The sequence below is a fragment of the Callithrix jacchus genome, chromosome 5, assembly GCF_049354715.1.
Source record: "Callithrix jacchus isolate 240 chromosome 5, calJac240_pri, whole genome shotgun sequence".
Classification (NCBI taxonomy): Eukaryota; Metazoa; Chordata; class Mammalia; order Primates; family Cebidae; genus Callithrix; species Callithrix jacchus.
Window position 1 is genome coordinate 2,443,315 of NC_133506.1, and position 21,074 is coordinate 2,464,388.

The following is a 21,074-nucleotide window of genomic DNA, read 5'->3' on the forward strand; positions in this document are numbered from 1 at the left end:
GAGACAGGGGTCTCACTTTGTCACTCAGCCTGGAGTGCAGTGGTGCGGTCATGGCTTACAGCAGCCTGGAACTCCTGGGCTCAAGTGATCCTCCTGCCTCAGCCTCCTGAGTAGCTGGGGACTACAGATATGCCTACCTTAGTTTTTTTTATTTTTAATTTTTTCATAGAGATGGAGACTCGCTGTGTTGCCGAGGATGGTCTTGAACTCCTGTCTTCCTAACTCTTTGCAGCTGGCCTGGAGTTGTGGACTGGGCAGGACAGACACTATACTTTTTTTTTTTTTTTTTGAGTCAGACTCTCACTTGGTCACTCAGGCTGGAGTGTAGTGGTGTGATCCTTGCTTATTGCAGCCTCAACCTCCCAAGCTCAAGTGATCCTCCTGCCACAGCCTCCTGAGTATCTGAGGCTACACCACCACACCTGGCTAATTTTTAAATGTTTTATGGAGATAGGGTCTCGCTGTGTTGTCCAGGCTGGTCTCGAATTCCTGAGCTCAAGGGATCCTCCCTCTTTGGCCCCCCAAAGTGTTGTAATTATAGGCGTGAGCCACCATGCTTGGCCCCATACTCATTCTTTAATTCCTACATCTACCCGTAGGCAGTGACAGGTACCTGCTCTGTACCACATCCTGCCCTGGGTGATGCTGGGGACTAGACACAAACCAGCCCCTGCCCTTCTCCCTAGCTCTTGGGGAAGACTGACTTGAAAACAGACAAATACAACTTAAAACTACCAGCACAAGCAACCGTAGACCTCAGAGTATGGTGTTTGAATCAAATTGAGGGGAGGAAATGTTCTAGAAGCATGAGACAGTCAGGAGTCAGCCTGGCAAAGGCCATTCTAGCAAAGGGAATAGCTGAAGAAATGGGAAGAGCACAGTTATGACAATACTGGCCCAGGGCCACATGGCTTGTTTGGAATCCAGCCCCACAGGTCCCTTGCGTAAGCAGCTCTGTGAAGCTTCTGAGCCTCGGTTTCCTCGTCTGCAAAATAGGAACATTTTCAGCATCTACCTCACAGGGTTGGTAAGAGGATTAAACTGTCAACTGTTAATACACGCACTGCCTGTGCTGGGGCCTGGAAATTAGTGACGCTCCTAATAGGTGGCAGCCAATTTTTGTTTTTTTGAGATGGAATCTCTCGCTGTCACCCAGGCTGGAGTGCAATGGTGCAATCTCAGCTCACTGCAACCTCCGCCTCAAGGGTTCAAGCGATTCTCCTGCCTCAGCCTCCCGAGTAGCTGGGATTGCAGGCACGCACCACCACACCCGGCTATTTTTTTTTTTAATTTTTTGTAGAGATGGGGTTTCATCATGTTGGTCAGGCTAATCTCGAACCCCTGACCTCAGATAATCCATTCGCCTCGGCCTCCCAAAGTCCTGGGATTACAGACATGAGCCACTGTGCCCAGCCAATGGGAGCCGTTTTTTGTTTGTTTGTTTGTATTTTTAAGAGATGGGGTTTCTCCACGTTGGTCAGTCTGGTCTCGAACTGCCAACCTCAGCTGATCTGCCCGCCTCAGCCTCCCACAGTGCTGGGATTACAGGTATGAGCCGCCACGCCCGGCCAATGGTAGCCATTTTTAAAGTCACTGCCTATCTGGATGCTGGAGGGCTGGAGTAAGGTGGGAGAAGGGAGGAGACCCGGGCTGGCTCAGGGCCACCTAAGGGGACTTGGACCTCATGCAGAAGCTGGTGAGAAATGGTGGAAGACATAGAAAGCCATCTGCCTTCTTCAGGTTTTCTCCAATAAGCAGCTATTAACTGTGTAATCAGAGCAAAAAAGCATTCTCTAGAAAGGGAAGCACTGCCTATCCTGGCAGCAGTGTGGATGCCCTGCTCCCCCATCCTCCCCCATGGTCCTATTCCCTGTTTCCAGTCCAGGTTAAAAAATCTGGGTTAGCTTCAAGAGTAGCCTTTAAGAAGAAGGGGTTGGCCGGGTGCGGTGGCTCACGCCTGTAATCCCAGCACTTTGGGAGGCCGAGGCGGGTGAATCATGAGGTCAAGAGATCGAGACCATCCTGGTCAACATGGTGAAACCCCGTCTCTACTAAAAATACAAAAATTAGCTGGGCATGGTGGTGCCTGCCTGTAGTTCCAGCTACTTGGGAGGCTGAGGCAGGAGAATTGCTTGAACCCAGAAGGTGAAGGTTGCAGTGAGCTGAGATCGTGCCATTGCACTCCAGTCTGGGTAACAACAGTGAAACTCCATCTCAAAAAAAAAGAAGAAGAAGGGGTCAACTTGAAAGAGGTGGCCAGGCTGTGGTGGGCCTGAGGGTCAGGGGCCCCAAGGCTCTGAGGTGGGCACTACCAGGCACTACGCCCTTTTGTTGTCTCGCAGAGGATGAGGCTTAGGGTTTTCCTGCTGGTGTTGGGGGGATTTCTTTTTTCTTTCTTTTTTTTTTGCGACGGGCTCACTGTGTCGCCCAAGCCGGAGTGTAATGGCGCTATCTCAGCACACTGCACCTGTGCCTCCTGGGTTCAAGCAATTCTCTTGCTTCAGCCTCCCAAGTAGCTGGGATTACAGGCACAAGCCACCACATTGGCTAATTTTTGTACTTTTAATAGAAACAGCGTTTCACCATGTCTGCAACCTTGTTCTATAGCCACAAGGCCCACTGAGTCCAGCGGAGCTGGGCCTCTCCTGCACCCCATCCACACAGTGAGGGGGTCTGGGAGCTAGCTGGGAGAGGCTCTTCAGAAGCACTGAGCTGTCTGTGAAGGAGTTGGGAAGCCTGTGATCCCCACTCCCACCCCCAGGGCCCATCACCCCCAGCTCCTTCAGTTGGATCTGTCACTGGAGCTCTCCTGGGATGGGGGCCAGACTGCATGAGCCCCAGAGCATTCTTAGGCACCCTGAGGACTGTGAACTGCTGGAGCCTGCCCTCTGGGTCCCCTCTCCAAGCCCCAGAAGCCCCTCTCTTAGCCCCGCCTGGACCCCAAAAGCTCAGTGCCCCTGCCTAAGCCCTGCATTCACCAGCCTCTCCCGCCCACGTCCCTGCAGACCCAGCGCTGGGCCACAAGCCTGCCTTTGTCAACTCACCCTCTCATGTGGGGCCATGCCAGTGGGGCTGACGGGCATTCTGCCTGCAGCTGGGACTAGCCCCCGGGGAGGCCTAGGCCCCCCTGGAGAGACGGAACTGGCATGAATGCAACATCTTTCGCTGTCACAGATTGACTGTGGTGAAGGGCAGGCCCTGGGGAGACAGCTGCTCATGTGAGAACTGTCATTCATTCATTCACTTATTCAAGGGATGCTTACAGAGGTGCTGCTCTGTCAGGCCCTGGCCTGGGAACTTGACGCTTGCCCTTTTATGGGGTAAAGAAACTAGAAGAAAATGCCCCACATCAGAACCCCTTGAGGGCTCACCATAGGAGTTTCTGATTCAGCAAGTCTGGGTTGGGACATGAGAATTTCTCACAAATTCACCAGTGATGTTGATGCTACTGGCCTAGAAACTGTACTCTGAGAACCACACTGTATTCAGATACTGGAATTATGCATGGATTATATTTTTTCTTTTTTGAGACAGAATCTTGCTCTGTTGCTCTGAGTGGAGTGCAGTGGTATGATATCAGCTCACTGCAACCTCTGTTTCCTGGGTTCAAGCAATTCTGCCTCAGTAGCTGGGATTACAGGCACCTGCCACCACACCTGACTAATTCTGTATTTTTACTAGAGACAGGGTTTCACCAAGATGTCCAGGCTGGTCTCAAACTCCTGACCTCAAATGATCCACCAGCCTTGGCCTCCCAAAGTATTGGGATTACAAGCGTGAGCCACTGCGCCCGGCCTGTTTTCTCTATTTTCTTTCTTTCTTTCTTTTTGAGATGGAGTTTTGCTCTTGTTGCCCAGGCTGGAGTGCAATGGCACAATACTGGCTCACCGCAACCTCCACCTCCCAGGTTCAAGTGATTTTCCTGCTTCAGCCTCCCGAGTAGCTGGGATTACAGGCATGCACCACCACACCCAGCTAATTTTGTATTTTTAGTAGAGATGGGGTTTATTCATGTTGGTCAGGGTGGTCTTGAACTTATGACCTCAGGTGATCTGCCCATCTTGGCCTCCCAAAGTGCTGGGATTACAGACATGAGCCACTGCGCCTGGCCTGTTTTCTCTATTTTCAAAACTGTCTCTATGGTCATGTTTTACATTTTTTGGTTTCTTAGAGGCAGGTGCCTGTTGCCCAGGCTGGAGTGCAGTGTTGCAATCATATTTCAATGTAACCTCAACCTCCTGGGCTCAAACAATCCTCCCATCCCAGCCTCCCAAGTAGCTGGAGCCACAGGTGCAGCACCAGGCCAGTCAAATTTATTTATTATTATTTGTAGAGATGAGGTTTTACTATGTTGCTCAGGCTGGTCTTGAAGTCCTGGGCTCAAGTGATCCTCCTGCCTCAACCTCTCAAAGTGCTGGGGTTACAGGAGGGAGCCACTGTGCCCGGCCAGTGCTTTATTTATTTTTAAAAATAGAGATGAGGTCTCACTATGTTGCCCAGACTGGTCTCAAACTTTTGGCCTCAACTGATCCTCCTATCTCGGCCTCCCAAAGTGCTAGGATTACTGGTGTAAGTCAGTGCACCCAGCTGGTTTTATAAACAAGAAAATCAGTTCCTTAAAAGTTAAAATGTCATTTCCAAAAATGACTCTCATGATCTGGATGTGATCTTTTTTTTTTTTTTTTTTTTTTGAGACGGAGTTTTGCTCTTGTTACCCAGGCTGGAGTGCAATGGCGCGATCTCGGCTCACCGCAATCTCCGCCTCCTGGGTTCAGGCAATTCTCCTGCCTCAGCCTCCCGAGCAGCTGGGATCACAGGCACGCACCACCGTGCCCAGCTAATTTTTTTGTAATTTTAGTAGAGACGGGGTTTCACCATGTTGACCAAGATGGTCTCGATCTGTTGACCTCGTGATCCACCCGCCTCGGCCTCCCAAAGTGCTGGGATTACAGGCTTGAGCCACCGCGCCCGGCCCTGGGTGTGATCTTATGTGAGAGATGTCACCTCCCATGATCTAAATGTCATGCATCTAATGTAGCCCAGCATTGTAAGCTTGTGTGCATTTCCCCTTCGTTCATCCTGAGCTTGGGGTCCACTTAGACCCCCATAGCCTTTCCATCACCATATCCTGTCATTTTAACTTTCTAGAGAGGTGCTGGTAACCAGCATGACTAGGATTTGAACACAGATCATCTGGATGCTGGCCTAGCCTGGATTTAGCCAACTGGTTTGCACTTCCTGAGTGCTCTTTCCTTCATGCTTCCCTCTTAGGCTGCCTGAAACAGCGCAGGGATCCCTCACTTCCTCATTTCTTTAACTGGTGTGATCATTGACTGTTCCACTTCCTCCTCTCCACTCTGGTTCTTTCCCTGTGGTGTGCTGGTGGGGTGGTGACTCTGTGTGTCTATGAGGATGAAGGTGGGGGTGGAGGGGCTGGCGAAATGACTGTTCCTCTGCAACCCCAGGAGTCAAACCCATGGGCCAGAAAACCTCCCGAACTTCACGATGCTGAGAACTGGCCTGGAGGGTAGGGCTCCCTAACCCTGACCCTGAATTAAATTCATCCAGCCTCAGGGGGCGCTGGCAACCCTAGCCATACCCCCTTCCCCACAGGGAGCCATCCTACCACGCTGACCATTGGAAGTGCAGACCTCACCTCTGGGCAGGCAGGAGTGAAGACAGAGACCCCCCCCATATTTGTTCCTTTCCCAGGCTTAAGGCCAGATCGGCCTTCCTGCTAGCCCCAGCAGGAGTGTGGTGAGGGGTGCTCCGTTAGAAGCCAGAGGTGTCTCTCTAACGGGGGCAGAGTAGACACTCCCTCCTTGCAGTGGCAGCATGAGGAGGGAGGAATACGAGACCCCACTTCCCAGTCCCTTCCTTTCCATTTTCCTTGGGGAATGGGGGTAGGGAAGGCTGAGGAATCTTGCTCTCCAGATCTGCCCTCTCCAGGGCCTGCAGAGGCCTTTTTGCCCCTTCGACCCCCCATCCCTGCTTCCATCAACGCCATCCTTAGTCCTTTCTCTGGCTCTTCAGGGATGCCTTTAGCAGGTCATTCATCCCTGGTGACTCAGTGTCTCTTTATTTTATTTTATTTTATTTTTGAGACAGTCTCACTCTGCTGCCAGTTTGGAGTGAAGTGGTACCATCTCGGTTCACTGCAACCTCCGCCTCCTGTGTTCAAGCAATTCTCTTGCCTCAGTCTCCCGAGTAGCTGGGACTACAGGTGCATGCCACCACACCCAGCTAATTTTTGTATTTTTAGTAGAGACGGGGTTTCACCATTTTGGCCAGGATGGCCTCAATCTCTTGACCTTGTGATTTACCTGCCTCAGCCTCCCAGAGTGCTGGGATTACAGGCGTGAGCCACCACTCCCAGCTTTATTTATTTATTTATTTATAGATAGAGTCTCCCTCTGGGAATGCAGTGGTGCAATCTCAGCTCACTGCAACCTCCGCCTCCCAGGTTCAAACGATTCTCCTGCTTCAGCCTCCCAAGTAGCTAGAATTACAGACATGCGCCACATTACGCCTGGCTAATTTTTGTATTTTTAGTAGAGACAGAGTTTCATCATGTTGACCAGGCTGGTCTTGAACTCCTGGTCTCAGGTGATCTGCCAGTTTTGGCTTCGCAAAGTGCTGGGATTATAGGTGTGAGCCACCACACCTGGCCAGTTTTCCCTTCTTAATAGACATACAATCTTATTTAAATCATTCAGTCACACTTAGCCATGGTATTATCATTCCCGTTTGTGACTGGGTTTTCACATTTGTACGAGACATAATAAACACGCATTTCTTCTGCGTAATTCTACTTCCCTCCCCCCTTACACTTAGTATCTAACGATTGTTGCACATTGGTTTGTCTTTTTTGTTATTTTTGAACCAAACTGAACATACATGCATCCATTCTGTTAATGTTTGTTGGGAGCCTGCTAAGCCAGATGGGGTGACCTCTAGGCACTCACGGTTTGACTGGGAGACAAACTATTAAACATAGAACTGCAGATTTGCTAATAATGATCACAAAGGAGAAGTGAGGAACTGCCGGAAGCTGATGACAGCAGTAGCAGAAGCTGCCTTGAAGAAGTAAGGTCATACTGTTACCCTCTCTGCCTAAAACCCAAACCCCGGCCGGGCATGGTGGCTTATGCCTGTAATCCCAGCACTTTGGGAGGCTGAGGTGGGCAGATTGCTTGAGCTCAGGAGTTTGTGACCAGCCTGGGCAACATGGCAAAACCCTGTCTCTATAAAAACAAACAAACAAAAATTTGCCTGACGTGGGGTTGTATGCCTGTGGTCCCAATGACTTGAGAGGCTAAGGTGGGAGGGTGGCTTGAGCCTGGGAGGCAGAGGTTGCAGTGAGCTAAGAATGTGCCACTGCACTCCAGCCTGGGTAACAGAGTGAGACCCTGTCTCAAAACAAACACTGAACCCAGATTCTGCTTGGCCCTTCGAAGCCCCAGGTGGCTGACTCCTGTCAGTATCCTCAGCCTCAACCCAGTAGCTGCCCTGGCCTCCTTGTTGTACCTTGACACGCCAAGCTCTTTCTTGCCTCTGAGCCTTGGCACACACTGTTCCCTCTGCCTGGTATGACCTCTCCCTGGCTTTTTTGCATGGCTGTTCCTTCTTGTCTCAGCTCAAATGTCTCTTTTGTAGAGACAGCCTCCCTCATCATGTCCCCTAACATAGCAGCCTCCCTCATCACTCTATCATATGATTCACGTTGTTTGATTTGGTTTTGGTTTTGTTTTTATTAGCGCTTAAAGTATCTGAGTTTTTTTGTTTTTTTTTTCCCCCTTGGAGACAGGGTCTCACTCTGTCACCCAGGCTGGAGTACAATGGTGCAGTCTAGGCTCATTGCAACCTCTGCCTCCTGTGTTCAAGTGATTCTCATGCGTCAGCCTCCCGAGTAGCTGGAATTACAGGTGTGCACCACCACACCTGGCTCTTTTTTTTTCTTCTTTTCTTTTTTGTATTTTTAGTACAGACAGGGTTTCAACATGTTGGCCAGGCTGGTCTTGAACTCCTGACCTCAAATGATCTGCCCACCACGGCCTCCCAAAGTGCCAGGATTACAGGTGTGAGCTACCACACCTAGCTGGTGTTTTTTGTTATTATTATTTGCTGGTTTACTGTGTATCTTCCCCATGAAGCTTGGGGCTCCATACAGAATATATAGAAGGGGCTGGACCCACTGTCCCTCCCAGCCCCTGCACTTAGCACAGGGCCTAGTACATACATCGTTGATGCTCATCCATATTTCTTAAATGGCCTCTCCTGCTTCCCCAGTGTGTTAGTGTCCTGTTGCTTTTGTAACAAATTTAGTGGCTTAAAAGAACACCAGGTTATTATCTTCTGGTCCTAGAGGTCAGAGCCTAGAAATCAAGGTCGGGGCAGGGCTGCATTCCTCAGGAAGGCTCCAGGGGAGAATCCTTTTCCTTGCCTTCTAGCGGCAGCCCCTCCTCCATCATCAAAGCATCTCCAGCCCCTGCTTCTGTTTCCCTGTCTTGGGATCCTTAATTTACTCATATTTGCAAAGTCCCTTTTGCCATGTAAGATGACCTGCACAGATTCTGGGACTGTGAACACGGGTATCTTTGGAGGTCTGCCCTTCAGCCTCCAACATCCAGGTCCCCTGTAGTGCCTTGTTCAGCACTGGGTGTGGCTGGCACTCAGGCTTCCTAGGTGCTACTGTGAATCCAGTGACCTGACCCTTTCTTCCCTCTGCAGGACGAGATTGAGGAGCTGCGGGCCGAGATGCTGGAGATGCGGGATGTCTATATGGAGGAGGACGTGTATCAGCTGCAGGAGCTGCGGCAGCAGCTGGACCAGGCCAGCAAGACCTGCCGCATCCTGCAGTACCGGCTGCGCAAAGCTGAGCGCCGCAGTCTGCGTGCTGCCCAGACTGGCCAGGTGGACGGCGAGCTTATCCGTGGTCTGGAGCAGGATGTCAAGGTCAGCCCGGGGGTCTCCCCCAACCCTCTTGGGTGCCCTTGTTGCTGGGATGGAACCACAGTCTAATGGGGCCCAGGTTGGCCTTGCATCTCACTTCTGTGTCCGTGGCCAAGTTCTACCACCTCTGTGGGCCTCAGTTTCCTCATCTAAGTAGGAATTCCTGGTGAACTCACAGGCCTTCTATCAAGGGTGCCCCAAAGTGATATCATAATATGAGTACTTCCTTCTAGCAGCAGCTACGGTTTTTGTTTTTGTTCTCATTTTTTGAGATGGAGTTTCTCTCTTGTTGCCTGGGCTAGAATGCAGTGCGTGATCTTGGCTCACTGCAACCTCTGCCTCCCGGGTTCAAGCGATTCTCCTGCCTCAGCCTCCTGAGTAGCTGGGATTATAGGCGCCTGCCCCCACGCCTGGCAAATTTTTGTATTTTTAAAAGAGATGGCTTTCACCATGTTGGCCAGTCTGGTCTTGAACTCCTGACCTCAAATGATCCACCTGCCTCGGCCTCCCAGGCGTAAGCTACCTTGCCTGGCTGAGCAGCTACTGTTTACTGAGTATCAACCACACACCTAGTGCTGGGCTCCAGTGTGTCCCTGTACTGTTCCATGGAGGTTTGTTTTTCTTCTTTTTTTAGAGAAAAGGTCTGGCTCTGTGGTCTAGGCATCAGGCAGTAATGTGACCTTAGCTCACTCAAGCCTCCACCTCCTGGGCTCAAGGGATCCCCCCCCACCTCAGCCTCCTGAGTAGCTAGGACTACAGGTGCACACCACCACGCCTGGGTAATTTTTCTATTTTTTGTAGAGATAGGGTTTCATTCTGTTGCCCATGCTAGTCTCAAACTCCTGGGCTCAAGTGATACTCCTGCCTTGGCCTCCCAAAGTGCTGGGATTACAGGCATGAGCCACTGTGCCAGGCAGAGGTTTCTTAATTACGCTAATGGAAAGTAGTGGAGGCCTGGAGTTGGTCAAGGCTGGTTTAAATCTTGACTCCAATATATCTGAATTTCATTATTTCAAAAAAGTCACCTGTTTCAGTGTCCGCGTCTGTAAAACGGGTTTGTAATCTATCTCACAAGCTTCTATGAGGGTTAAATGAAATAATGTGGGCCAGGCGCGGTGGCGCACACCTGTAATCCAGCACTTCAGGAGGCCAAGGTGGGCAGATCACCTGAGGTCAGCAGTTCAAGACCAGCCTGGCCAACATGGTGAAGCCCCATCTCCGCTAAAAATACAAAATTAGCTAGGTGTGGTGGCACACGCCTGTCGTCCCAGCTACTCAGGAGGCTGAGGCAGATGAACTGCTCGAACTTGGGAGGCCGAGGCTGCAGTGAGCAGAGATCATGCCATTGCAGTCCAGCCTGGGTGACAGAGTTAAACTCTATCTCAAAAAAAAAAAGCAGGCTGTGGTGCTAAATGCCTAGAGTCCCAGCTACTCACATGACCAAGGCCAGGAGTTCAAGGTTGCTTTGAGCTGTGATTATACCACTGCACTCCAGCCTGGGCAATAGAGCGAGACCTTGTCTATCTTAAAAAAAGAAAAAAGACCGGCCGGGCGCAGTGGCTCAAGCCTGTAATCCCAGCACTTTGGGAGGCCGAGGCGGGTGGATCACGAGGTCAAGAGATGGAGACCATCCTGATCAACATGGTAAAACTCCGTCTCTACTAAAAATACAAAAAATTAGCTGGGCATGGTGGTGCGTGCCTGTAATCCCAGCTACTCCGGAGGCTGAGGCAGGAGAATTGCCTGAACCCAGGAGGCGGAGGTTGCGGTGAGCCGAGATCATGCCATTGCACTCCAGCCTGGGAAACAAGAGTGAAACTCCGCCTCAAAAAAAAAAAAAAAGAAAAAGAAAAAAGAGAAAAATAATGAGTTAGTCTCTTAAGTTCAAAGCGTACCTCTAATTGACAAGGCAGATCCCCGGCATATTCAGATTCCAATCACTGGATTGGGAGGAGTGGGGTGGGGGTAGGGGAAAGGCAGTAGGGAAGGGATAGCTGGAGAAGCTCAGACGAAGCTGCCTTTGGGCCTACCTAGTGGAAGATTTCTGGGAGGGACCCCAAAAAAATGTCAGACTTCAGAAAAATGAGGAAGGGGCGGAGGAGAGGCTGGGACCTGGAGGAGATGCGGGCTGCGGTGCCTCGGTGGGTGGGGCCAGAGCAGCGGCAGCGGGGAGGGGGGTTGTGGGGTGTGTGGCTCGGCCGAGTCTGGGCAGAGGAGGGGCCCCTTCTGTTGGGATTTGAATTAGCCAATCAGCATCCACCTTGCCCCTTCGCTCCCTCCTCTTCCCACCCTGCAGCTGGAGCGCTGAGCTCATCTGCCGGCCTGGGGCCTGAGCTGGACAGATACCCCTGGCCACCACCCGGAGCCCCATGCGCTGGGACCATTCCGGGTTTTTGGGAGGTTATCAGAATGCTAACTTACCTTGCTTTGTCTTAGAGGGCTTGTGAGTGGGGATGGGTGGGAGCTGGCCTAGGAGGGTACCCTGGGTCTCCCCTGACTTGCTCTGCCAGCTCCTTGGCTCATGCCCTGACTGGCCCCTACCTCTTGGTGCTTCATTTTCCCCTTATGTTAAATGTGGCATTAGACCAGCTGAATATTCAAGCCTTTTGAGCTTCAGTGGTTTTATTGAGCAGAGGGGTATTGGGGAGGGGGTCATGAATGAAACCACAGGCCTCAGAGCCCCCCCAACCCCAGGCTCTCCCTCTCTGCTGGTCCTCACAATTGACAGGACCTGCAGAACCTCAGTTGGGCCTTTGCCCAGCATGAGGAGGGCAAGGTCAGGGGTGGAGAGCTGCTGTGCCACTTTTTTGCGTGTGACCTAGGGTAAGTGTCTTCACATCTCTGAGCTTGTTTCCTCATGTAGTAAATGGAGATAAGATGAGTCCCTCCCTCTAGAGATTTTTGTGAGGATAAAATGAAATAATTCAAGTGTTCAAGCGAAGAGAGTATTAAACTCTAGGTCTAACAAATAAACGTGTATTGATTGTGGTTTTCTTTTTCTTTTTTCTTTTTTTTCTTTTGAGATTAAAAAAGAAGCACTCTGTCACCCAGGCTGGAGTGCAGTGGTGTCATCTTGGCTCACTGCAACCTCTGCCTCCCGGGCTACAGCAATTTTCCTGCCTCAGCTTCCCAAGTAGCTGAGATTATAGGCACCTGCCACCACATCCGGCTAATTTTGTATTTTTAGTAGAGATAGCTTCTCCATGTTGGCCAGGCTAGTCTGAAACTCCTGACCTTAGGTGATCCACCCGCCTTGGCATCCCAAAGTGCTGGGATTACAGGTGTGAGCCACTGGGCCTGGTCTGGTTGTGGTTTTCTATTGCTCAGAAGAACTTACACGGTAAGTATAAGTTCTTCCGAGCAATAGCTCTGTAGGACTAGTAGTAGTAGACTAGTAGGACTGGTTGGTAATAGTAGACTGGTAGTCTGGGGCAAGGGGAGGGGAGGGTAGGCCAGGATCTCAGCCTCACAGGGTGAATAAAAATCACAAGGGAGGCTTGCTCATAATGCAGATTTCCAGGACCCCTCAGGACCTGAGACCGGATATGAGGGGGTCAGGTCCAGGGAATCTGGGACCTCAATTCTTATCTAAAGTGACTCCTGTGGGAAGCCAAGGACACACCAGGAGTACGCTCCCTTCCTTAGATATAGATGTTGAGGGAGATAATGTTCTGGCTTTGGGTTTAATTCCTAGGTTACCTGTGCAGGTTACTTCCCTTCTTTGAGCCTCAGTTTCCTCATCTGTAGAGTAGGAGTGGCATTCCTACCCCTCCTGGGGTTTGTAGGAGGATTCAGCCACATGGAGTCCAGAATGCTGGCCAGGAGGGTGGTCTTTTTTTTTTTTGAGGTGAAGTCTCCCTCTGTCAGCCAGGCTGGAGTGCAGCAGCCGATCACAGCTCACTGCAGCCTTGACCTCCTGGGCTCAAGGGATCCTCCTGCCTCAGCTTCCCAAGTAGCTGGTACCACAGGTACATGCCATCATGCCCTGCTAATTTTTGTATTTTTTATAGAGTTGGGGGAATCTCCCTATTTTGCTCAAGCTGGTCTTGAACTCCTGGCCTCAAGCAGTCCTCCTACCTTGAGCTCCCAAAGTATTGGAATTGCAGGCATCAACCACCATGCCCGGCTAGGGACTGCTCTTTCGTGAGAGCTCCCATCCCTTTCCCTGAGGATCAGGATGACAGAGGCCCAGGAGCCAAGGGGCCTGATGCCTAGGAGCAGGGGCTGGAGGCTGCTGGTTGCACTTGGCAAGAGCCAGGCCCAAGTGCTGTAAACAGTGACCTCATGGCTGAGTGCATTTGTTTGTGCTTTGGGGATTTGCCCTGGTTTCCGGAAGCCGCAGCTGCTGCGCCTCCCTTAGTATCTCAGCCCCCCTACCTTGAGGGTAGCTGGGAGTATCAAATGAGACAGACACGTGGGGCCCTTCAAGCGCCTGGCACAGTAAGCCCACTGTTGGAGCTTATTATTAATACTTTCACCGTTGATGTTAAAGTAATGTGTTTTCACGAGTTAAACCTATATAACAAAATCAAGCTAAGAGCGAGACCTTAGAGTTGACCCCACTCAATTTCAAACCTGGGTTCTACAGCCTTCCTAGCTGTGTGACCTTGGGAAGTGACCTTTCCTTTCTCAGCCTCAGAATGGGAATAATAAAGTGTTTCCCAGTGGGATGAAAAGCACTTGGTGAGCACCGGGGAATGTGCTACCAGATTCTGTAAATCACTTTTGAGGGCCGAGGGGGCCCAGGACCACTGAGGCTCACCGAGGAGCAGGGACAAGCCCAGGCCACAAGGCTCTTGCCTCCCAGTCTGGCTGCCTGGAGTTGAGATTTTTGTTGTTGTTTTTTGAGACAAAGTCTTGCTGTGTTACCCAGGCTGGAGTGTGGTGGCATGATCTCAGCTCACTGCAACCTCCGCCTCCTGGGTTCTAGCAATTCTGCGGCCTCAGCTTCCAGAGTAGCTGGGATTATAGGTGTGTGGGGGCTAACTTTTGTATTTTTAGGAAAGACAGTAAAGACGGGGTTTCACCATGTTGGCCAGGCTGGTCCTGAACTCCTGACTTCAAGTGATCTGCCCGTCTCAGCCTCCCAAAGTTCTGGGATTACAGACGTGAGTCACCGCACCCAGCCTGTGCTTTCTTTTGATGTAGCAGGCGTCAGGGGAGACGAGTGAATGGGAAAGGGATTCCATGGAGAATGGGGCAGAAGGGAACTGGGGAATCATGGAGGGAATGGGAGGGATGAAATCCATAGAGTTGTTCATGAACCCCAGAGGATCCAGAAATCTGCCTGGATTGTGACTTCTTGATGGGGACTGGTAGCCTCCCTAGGTGGAGGATATGATGGAGATGAGGCATCCTCGCAGGTGGAGAGGAGCTGACCCAGATGGGAGCTCATTTGAGAGCGGGAGCCCTCACCTGTAGCAACCTGATTCCTCACCCCATCCAGGACGCAGCCCTCCCTGGACAGTGGGTGGGGTTGGCATATGAGGGCAGGTGCCACTTCCTATATATATTCAGTCATTTACTCATTCATCTCTCTCCCTTTTCGCTTGTTGGACCCTTGGATTTATTTGTTTGTTCAACAAGCATTTATTAGGCATTTAGTGTGTGCCTGACCCTGCGCTACTGCTGGAACATATAGATGTGAATGAGCCCATCTATGTCTGTGGCCTTGATCTCTGCACCAGGCTCTAGTGCCTAAGCAGGATGAATGAGTGAGTGAGTGAGGAAATGAATGGAGTGTTGATCAGGATAGGGGCTTACTGGGTGACCTAGCCCCAAACTGGGGACCATGTTTAAATAACTCGTCTTGACTCACATAGCCAGTAAATGCTGGAACTGGGCTTGAATCTTGTTTTCCCATCTGCAAAGTGCTTGTTCTGATCCTAAGGGGTTACTCTCTCCACATTATGGATGAGGAAGGTCTGGTGCCCAGAGAGGCTGTGAGAGGAGCCTTATGGGCCTGCTCCGGGCTGTCCTAGGAGATCCCCAGAGGCCCAAAGAGGCAGTGGCAGTGGAGGAGGGAGAGGCCCTGCCCGGTTTCCTTTCTGATCCTTGTTTTTCCTGGCTTGCCTCATACACTGCCAAGGGGTCCATGCCGAGCTGGGCTTGGGCCCAGGCAGAGGACAGAGCCAGGGAGGGCCCTCTTCCCTTCCGGCAGGGAGGAGGCACCATAGTCATTTCCGAGACCAGCAGGCACGGGGCGCTGGGCTCTCTGCCCCACATGGAGTTCCTGCTGGTGAAACCCTGGCACCCCTGGGAGACTCTGGGCTATACTGGCCCCTCAGCCAAACCCCCAGGGCTCCCAGCCCAGCTCTGCCCACACTGGCTTTGCGTGACCCTGAGTGTGTTACTTCTGCTCTGAGCTCCAGTTTCCTTGTAAAATGGGTATAGGATTGGGGTGAAGATGGGTGAGTTTGTCATGCAGTAGGTATTCACCAAACAGTAGTTCCCAGCCTACGCAAAGATGGAGGCTGGTTGCAATCTCCCAGCTCAAAAGGGCCTTCCTTCCTCATCCCTGTAGGCCTCCTTTCCTGGCGTCCCTCAAGCAGCTAGCAGGGGACAGAACAGAGGGAATCTGCCGGGAATGGGATGCTGTTGCTGCAGAGTCCTGGACCAGGATCGGAGATTGCAGCTCCTCTAGCTTCTTTCTGTAGGGATGACTTGGACACCTTCCCGGCCTTTGTCATTTTGGGTCTGTTCTACATCCTGGACAACTAGAAATAGGTCTCAGGGCCACACTGTGACCTCCAGCCATCATGCCCTTCTCTGGGTTTCAGCTCCTTGGAGCAGCAGACACCACTCACCCAGAACTCACTGTGTGCAGGCCCCAGGCCAAGGCTTTTGTCTAATAGCTGGTTCAGTTACCCTGTCCAGCCCGTACGGTTGATCCTGTTACTACTGCGTTCATTTTATAGATGAGGAGACTGAGGCACAGAGAGGGAAAGTGGCTTGCCCAGGACCACATGCTGGTCACTGGCAGAGATGGGATTCAGTGGTCTAGGGCCCATCTTGCTCTGGGTTTCCACTGCAGCTCAATCCCGTTTTTTTTTTTTTTTTTTTTGTTCTGAGGAGTCAGGGTCTCACTCTGTTGCCCAGGCTGGAGTACAGTGGCATAATCATAGCTCACTACAGCCTTGAATCCAGGGCCCAAGTGGTTCTTCCATCTCAGCTTCCTGAGTAGCTAGGACTGTAGGTGTGTGCCACCATGCCAAGCTAACTTGTTTTTTTGTGGAGGTGGGGTCTTACTATGTTGCCCAGGCAGATTGAACTACCATGTCCAGTCCCTCAAAGTGTTGGGATTACAGATGCAAGCCACTGCATCTGGCTCCTCAGTCCCCTCCCATCTATTAAACTCATCTTAAAAGATGAGCTTCTGGCCCTCCCACATGCTTTTGTGAGGACTGGGCAAGAGGGTGGCTGGGAGGGCTTTGGAAATGTTAAGAGCCCAAGTAGCCAGGCACAGTGGCTCATGCCTGTAATCTCAGCTATTTGGGAGGCTGAGGCAGGAGGACCACTTGAAGCCAGAAGTTCAAGACTGTCCTGGACCATATAGTGAGACCCTGTTTCTTATTATTTGTTTATTTATTATTATTTTTTGAGATGGAGTTTCCCTCTTGTTGCCCAGGCTGCAGTGCAGTGGCATGATCTCGGTCACTGCAACCTCCACCTCCCAGGTTCAAGCAGTTCTCCTGTCTTATCCTCCCACGTAGTTGGAATTACAGGCATCTGCCAGGATGACATGCCCAGCTAATTTTTGTTTTTTGGGTTTTGGGTTCTTTTTGAGATGGATTCTCACTCTGATGCCCAGTCCAGAGTGTAGTAGCGTGATCTTGGCTCACTGCAACCTCCACCTCCTAGATTCAAGCGATTCTCCTGCCTCAGCCTCCTGAGTAGCTGGGACTACAGGCGCGGGCCACCATGGCCTGCTAATTTTTTGTATTTTTAGTAGAGACAGCATTTCACCATATTGGCCAGGCTGGTCTCAAACTCCTGACCTCATGATCTGCCTGCCTCAGCCTCCCAAAATGCTGGGATTACAGATGTGAGCCACTGCGCCTGGCCAAGATCATTTCTACAAAAAAAATGCAAAAATTACCTAGGTGTGGTTATGCATACCCGTAGTCCCAGCTACTCAGGAAGCTGAGATGAGAGGATTACTTGAGCCCTGGAGTTCAAGCCTGCGGTGAGCCGTGATTGCACCACTGAACTCCAGCCTGGGAGACATAGCGAGACCCTATCTCAAAAAAAAAAAAAAAAGCCCCAGGGAAATGAAAAGGCATTTCTGAGAACAGGGTGTTCTCAGCTTTTTGGGGCTGTACCATGATACAGACACTGGGAGCTCGTGGTGCCTGGGGTTTGGGTTTTGGTTCTACTGCTTTCCTCATGAGTTTTTTGGTCTCTTCATGCCTCAGTTTGCTGGTTTGCAGCATGACAGTGATGGGATAGGAACCTGCCTGTCTCTGGGGTTGCTCTGCTGCCAGAGTCGGGTGGTCAGTGGGCCTCGCAGTGGGGACTCTCGTCGGCTTACTCACATCCTTCTGTCTCCCTGCACAGGTCTCTAAGGACATCTCCATGAGGCTGCATAAGGAGCTTGAGGTGGTGGAGAAGAAACGGGCACGGCTGGAGGAGGAGAATGAGGAGCTTCGGCAGCGGCTCATCGAGACTGAGCTGGCGAAGCAGGTGCTGCAGACAGAGCTGGAGCGGCCAAGAGAGGTGAGGGCTTCGTGCATCCAGCAGGGCCAGTCTAGGGCAGGCGGGCCCATGTAAACCCCCCAAACCAGTGTCTCTGTGAACCTCTGCTTGTGGGAAATGGGTAGCTTATGTCTCCTTGGCAAGGTTGTTTATTCATTCATCCTCCAGCATGTATTTCCTGAGCACCTGCTGTGTAAATTGTGTGTGGGGCACTAAGGTTATAAGGGGAACAAAATATACTCAGTTTCTGTCCTCAGGGAGCTCACAGGCTAACAAGAGAGTTCATCAAAGAACCATAGCCGCTGTGGGAGGATTAACTGAGAAAACATGCAACAGTGTCAGGCATGGGGTTCAGCCTCTGTGCCTCAGTTTCCTTACCTATAAAATGGAGCAGTGGTGCCCTGAGTCATTGTGAGGACCAACACAAATAACGCATGTGGAATGGCTGCAAGAGACTGCCAGGTCTGGCCCGGTGCTGTGGTTCACGCCTGTAATCCCATCACTTAGGGCGGTCGAGGCAGGCAGATCACGAGGTCAGGAATTCAGGACCAGCCTCACCAACATGCTGAAACCCCAAATCTACTAAAAAGACAAAAGTTAGCCGTGCATGATGGTGGGCACCTGTAATTCCATCTACTTGGGAGGCTGAGGCAGAGAATTGCTTGAACCAGGAGCTGGAAGTTGCAGTGAGCTGAGATGGCACCACTGCACTTCAGCCTGGGTGACAGAGCAAGACTCTGTCTCAGAGACACACAAAAAGACTGCCAGGTCCTGCCATTTGGTGTGAAGTGTGAAGTCAGTGCTGGGGCTGGGTCTCAGGCCACCGTCTCTGGGGTACTAGGTGCTTCTTGAATGTGACCCCTGGACACCATCCTGTCTCTTTGCTCATGCCAGTTCCTCCTCCTGGCAGACCTTCTCCTCTTGTGTGTTGGGTATACAGTGTGTTATACGCCCTGCTTGACAGTTTATCTCAAACATTTTCATGCCAACAAGGTTGCAGTCATGCCCATTTTGTGGATGACCAAACAGCCCCTGGAGAGGGAGGGATCACCTCAAGGTTATGCAGGGCTCAAGGGGTTCTGCAGAATGCAGACTGGAAGCCATCAGCCCAGGTGTCCCTTAAAGGCTGGAATCCCCCATTTCAGGGGTCTGTGTTCTAAAAGGCCTGGGGTGGCTTCTGGCCCTAGAGGCAGAGCCAGGCCTTAGCTCTCTGGCTGCTGATGAGCTCTGAGGATCTACTAGGGCACACTCCTTGCTATTGGCACTGCCTGCCTGCCTCCCCTGAGGGCAAGCCTGTCAGTGTCCCTAGACTGAGACACCACAGCCCGAGGCCAGAACCTTCCTCCAGCCATCCTTCCCACTGGGCGTGTTGGCGTGATGTGCCAATGCCCTCTCAGTGTGCAGGGAGAGGAGGTGTCTGCTGCCAAGCGTGGCTAGCCCCCTCCCTTCATACAGCTGCCTGCCTGCCATGGACTGGCCCATAACACAGAGCACCATCTTCACACCATCTTGCTGCTGCCACCCTTGATAGTGAAAAGGGGAGACAATTTCTGAAAGCACTTTAAGCTCATGGTACAAATGATGAAACTGAGGCCCCAAGAGGAACAGCTTGCCTGAGTTCACCCAGCCTCTCCTTAGCAGAGATGCGGCTGGAACCGTAAAGCCACTTCCCCTCTCTAAGTCTCAGTTTCTTTATATGTGACATCAGGATAAGCAAACAAACAAATGAACAAAAGCCTGCATGGTGGCTCACACCTGTAATCCCAGCACTTTGGGAGGCCAAGGTGGGCAGATCTCCAGCCTGCCAGCCCAGCACAGTTTGAGGCCAGAACAGTCCTCCAGCCATCCTTCACACTGGGCGTGTAGGACTTGAGACCAGCCTGGCCTACATAGCAAAGCCCTGTCTCTCTAAAGAATGCAAAAGTTAGCTGGGTGTGGTGGTACCTACCTGTAGTCCCAGTTACTCAGGAGGTGGAGGTTGCAGTGAGGTGAGATCATACGGCTACACTCCATCCTGGGAGATAAAGCAAGGCCCTGTCTCAAAAAAAAAAAAAAAAAAGGTGGGGGAGAGCCAAGTGCAGTGGCTCATGCCTGTAATCCCAGCACTTTCGGAGGCCGAGGTGGGTGGATCACCTGAGGTCAGGAATTCGAGACCAGGCTAGCCAACATGGTGAAACACCATATCTATTAAAAATACAAAAAAAAAAAAAAAATGGTTAACTGGTTGTAGTGGTGACCATCTGAGGCAGGGGAATCGCTTGAACCTGGGAGGTGGAGTTTGCAGTGAGCTGAGATCGCACCACTGCACTCTAGCCTGGTGAGAGTGAGACTCTGTCTCAAAAAAAAAATGTACAATTCAGTGATTTTTTAATCACTGTGGTGTGTAGTTGTCACCATTATCGAATTCCAGAACATTTCCATGGCCCCAAAAAGTAACCTCATACCTGTGAACAGTCACTCCCCACCTGTAATCCCAGCTACTTGGGAGGCTGAGGAAGAATTGCTTGACACTGGGAGCCAGAGGTTGCAGTGAACTGAGATCACGCCATTGCACTCACTAGGTGCAAGAGCGAAATTCCTATCTCCAATAAATAAATAAGACAACAGGATGATATCCAGCCTATGAGGTTGTTTGGGATCATTAGTAAGGTTATATAACCATAAAGAAATTAAAAAGAATTAGATAGTATGGCAGTTCCTCAAAAATTAAACATAGAGCAATCATATGATCCAGCAATCTCACTTCTGGTTATGTCCCCAAGTGAAAGCAGAGACTCAAAGAGATATTTACTCAACCGTGTTCATAGCAGCGTAACTCAAAATAGCCAGAGGGTAGAAGCAACCCAAATGTTCATCAGCGGATGAATGGATAAACAAAATGTGGGATATATGAATAATGGAAAACTAGTAACCTTAAGAAGGAATGAGGCTGGGTGTAGTGGCTCATGCTTGTAATCCCAGCACTCTTGAGAGGCAGAGGCGGGCACATTGGTTGGGGCCAGGAGTTTAAGACCAGCCTGAGCAACATGGCGAAAACCCGTCTCTACAAAAAATACAAAATTTAGCAAGGCGTGGTGGTGCATGCCTCTAGTCCCAGCTACTAGGGAGGTTGAGGTGGGAGGATTGCTTGAGCCCAACAGGTTACAGGTTGAGGCTACAGTGAGCTCTGATGGTGCCACTGGACTCCAGCCTGGGCTATAGTGTGAAACCCTGAACCAAGAGGGAGAGGAAGAGGGCGCGGGGAAAAGAAAAGAAAAAAGAAAATATTTGGAATTTAACTGTGAAAGTTTAAATGAGTTCAAGCTTGTTAAGAGCCCTTTTGTGGTGCCTGGAACAGAGTAGGTGCTCAAGAAACACCGGCTCCCATCCCTCTGCGGCTGGTGTCAGTGAGGCTGGTCTAGCCCTCTTCACGTGCCCCATGGCGTCTC

General features: G+C 51.0%; 1 protein-coding gene across 3 annotated transcripts in view; it reads left to right on the forward strand.

Moving 5' to 3' along the window:
• MTCL2 (microtubule crosslinking factor 2) overlaps positions 1-21,074 on the forward strand; it is an 89,433-nt gene that overhangs the window by 16,465 nt on the left and 51,894 nt on the right. For all 3 annotated transcript variants that reach the window (XM_035297986.3, XM_035297989.3, XM_035297987.3), the window contains exons 2-3: positions 8,731-8,955; positions 17,509-17,667. In XM_035297986.3, coding sequence (XP_035153877.2) covers positions 8,731-8,955; positions 17,509-17,667 — 384 coding nt within the window. The remainder of the gene's footprint in view (positions 1-8,730; positions 8,956-17,508; positions 17,668-21,074) is intronic.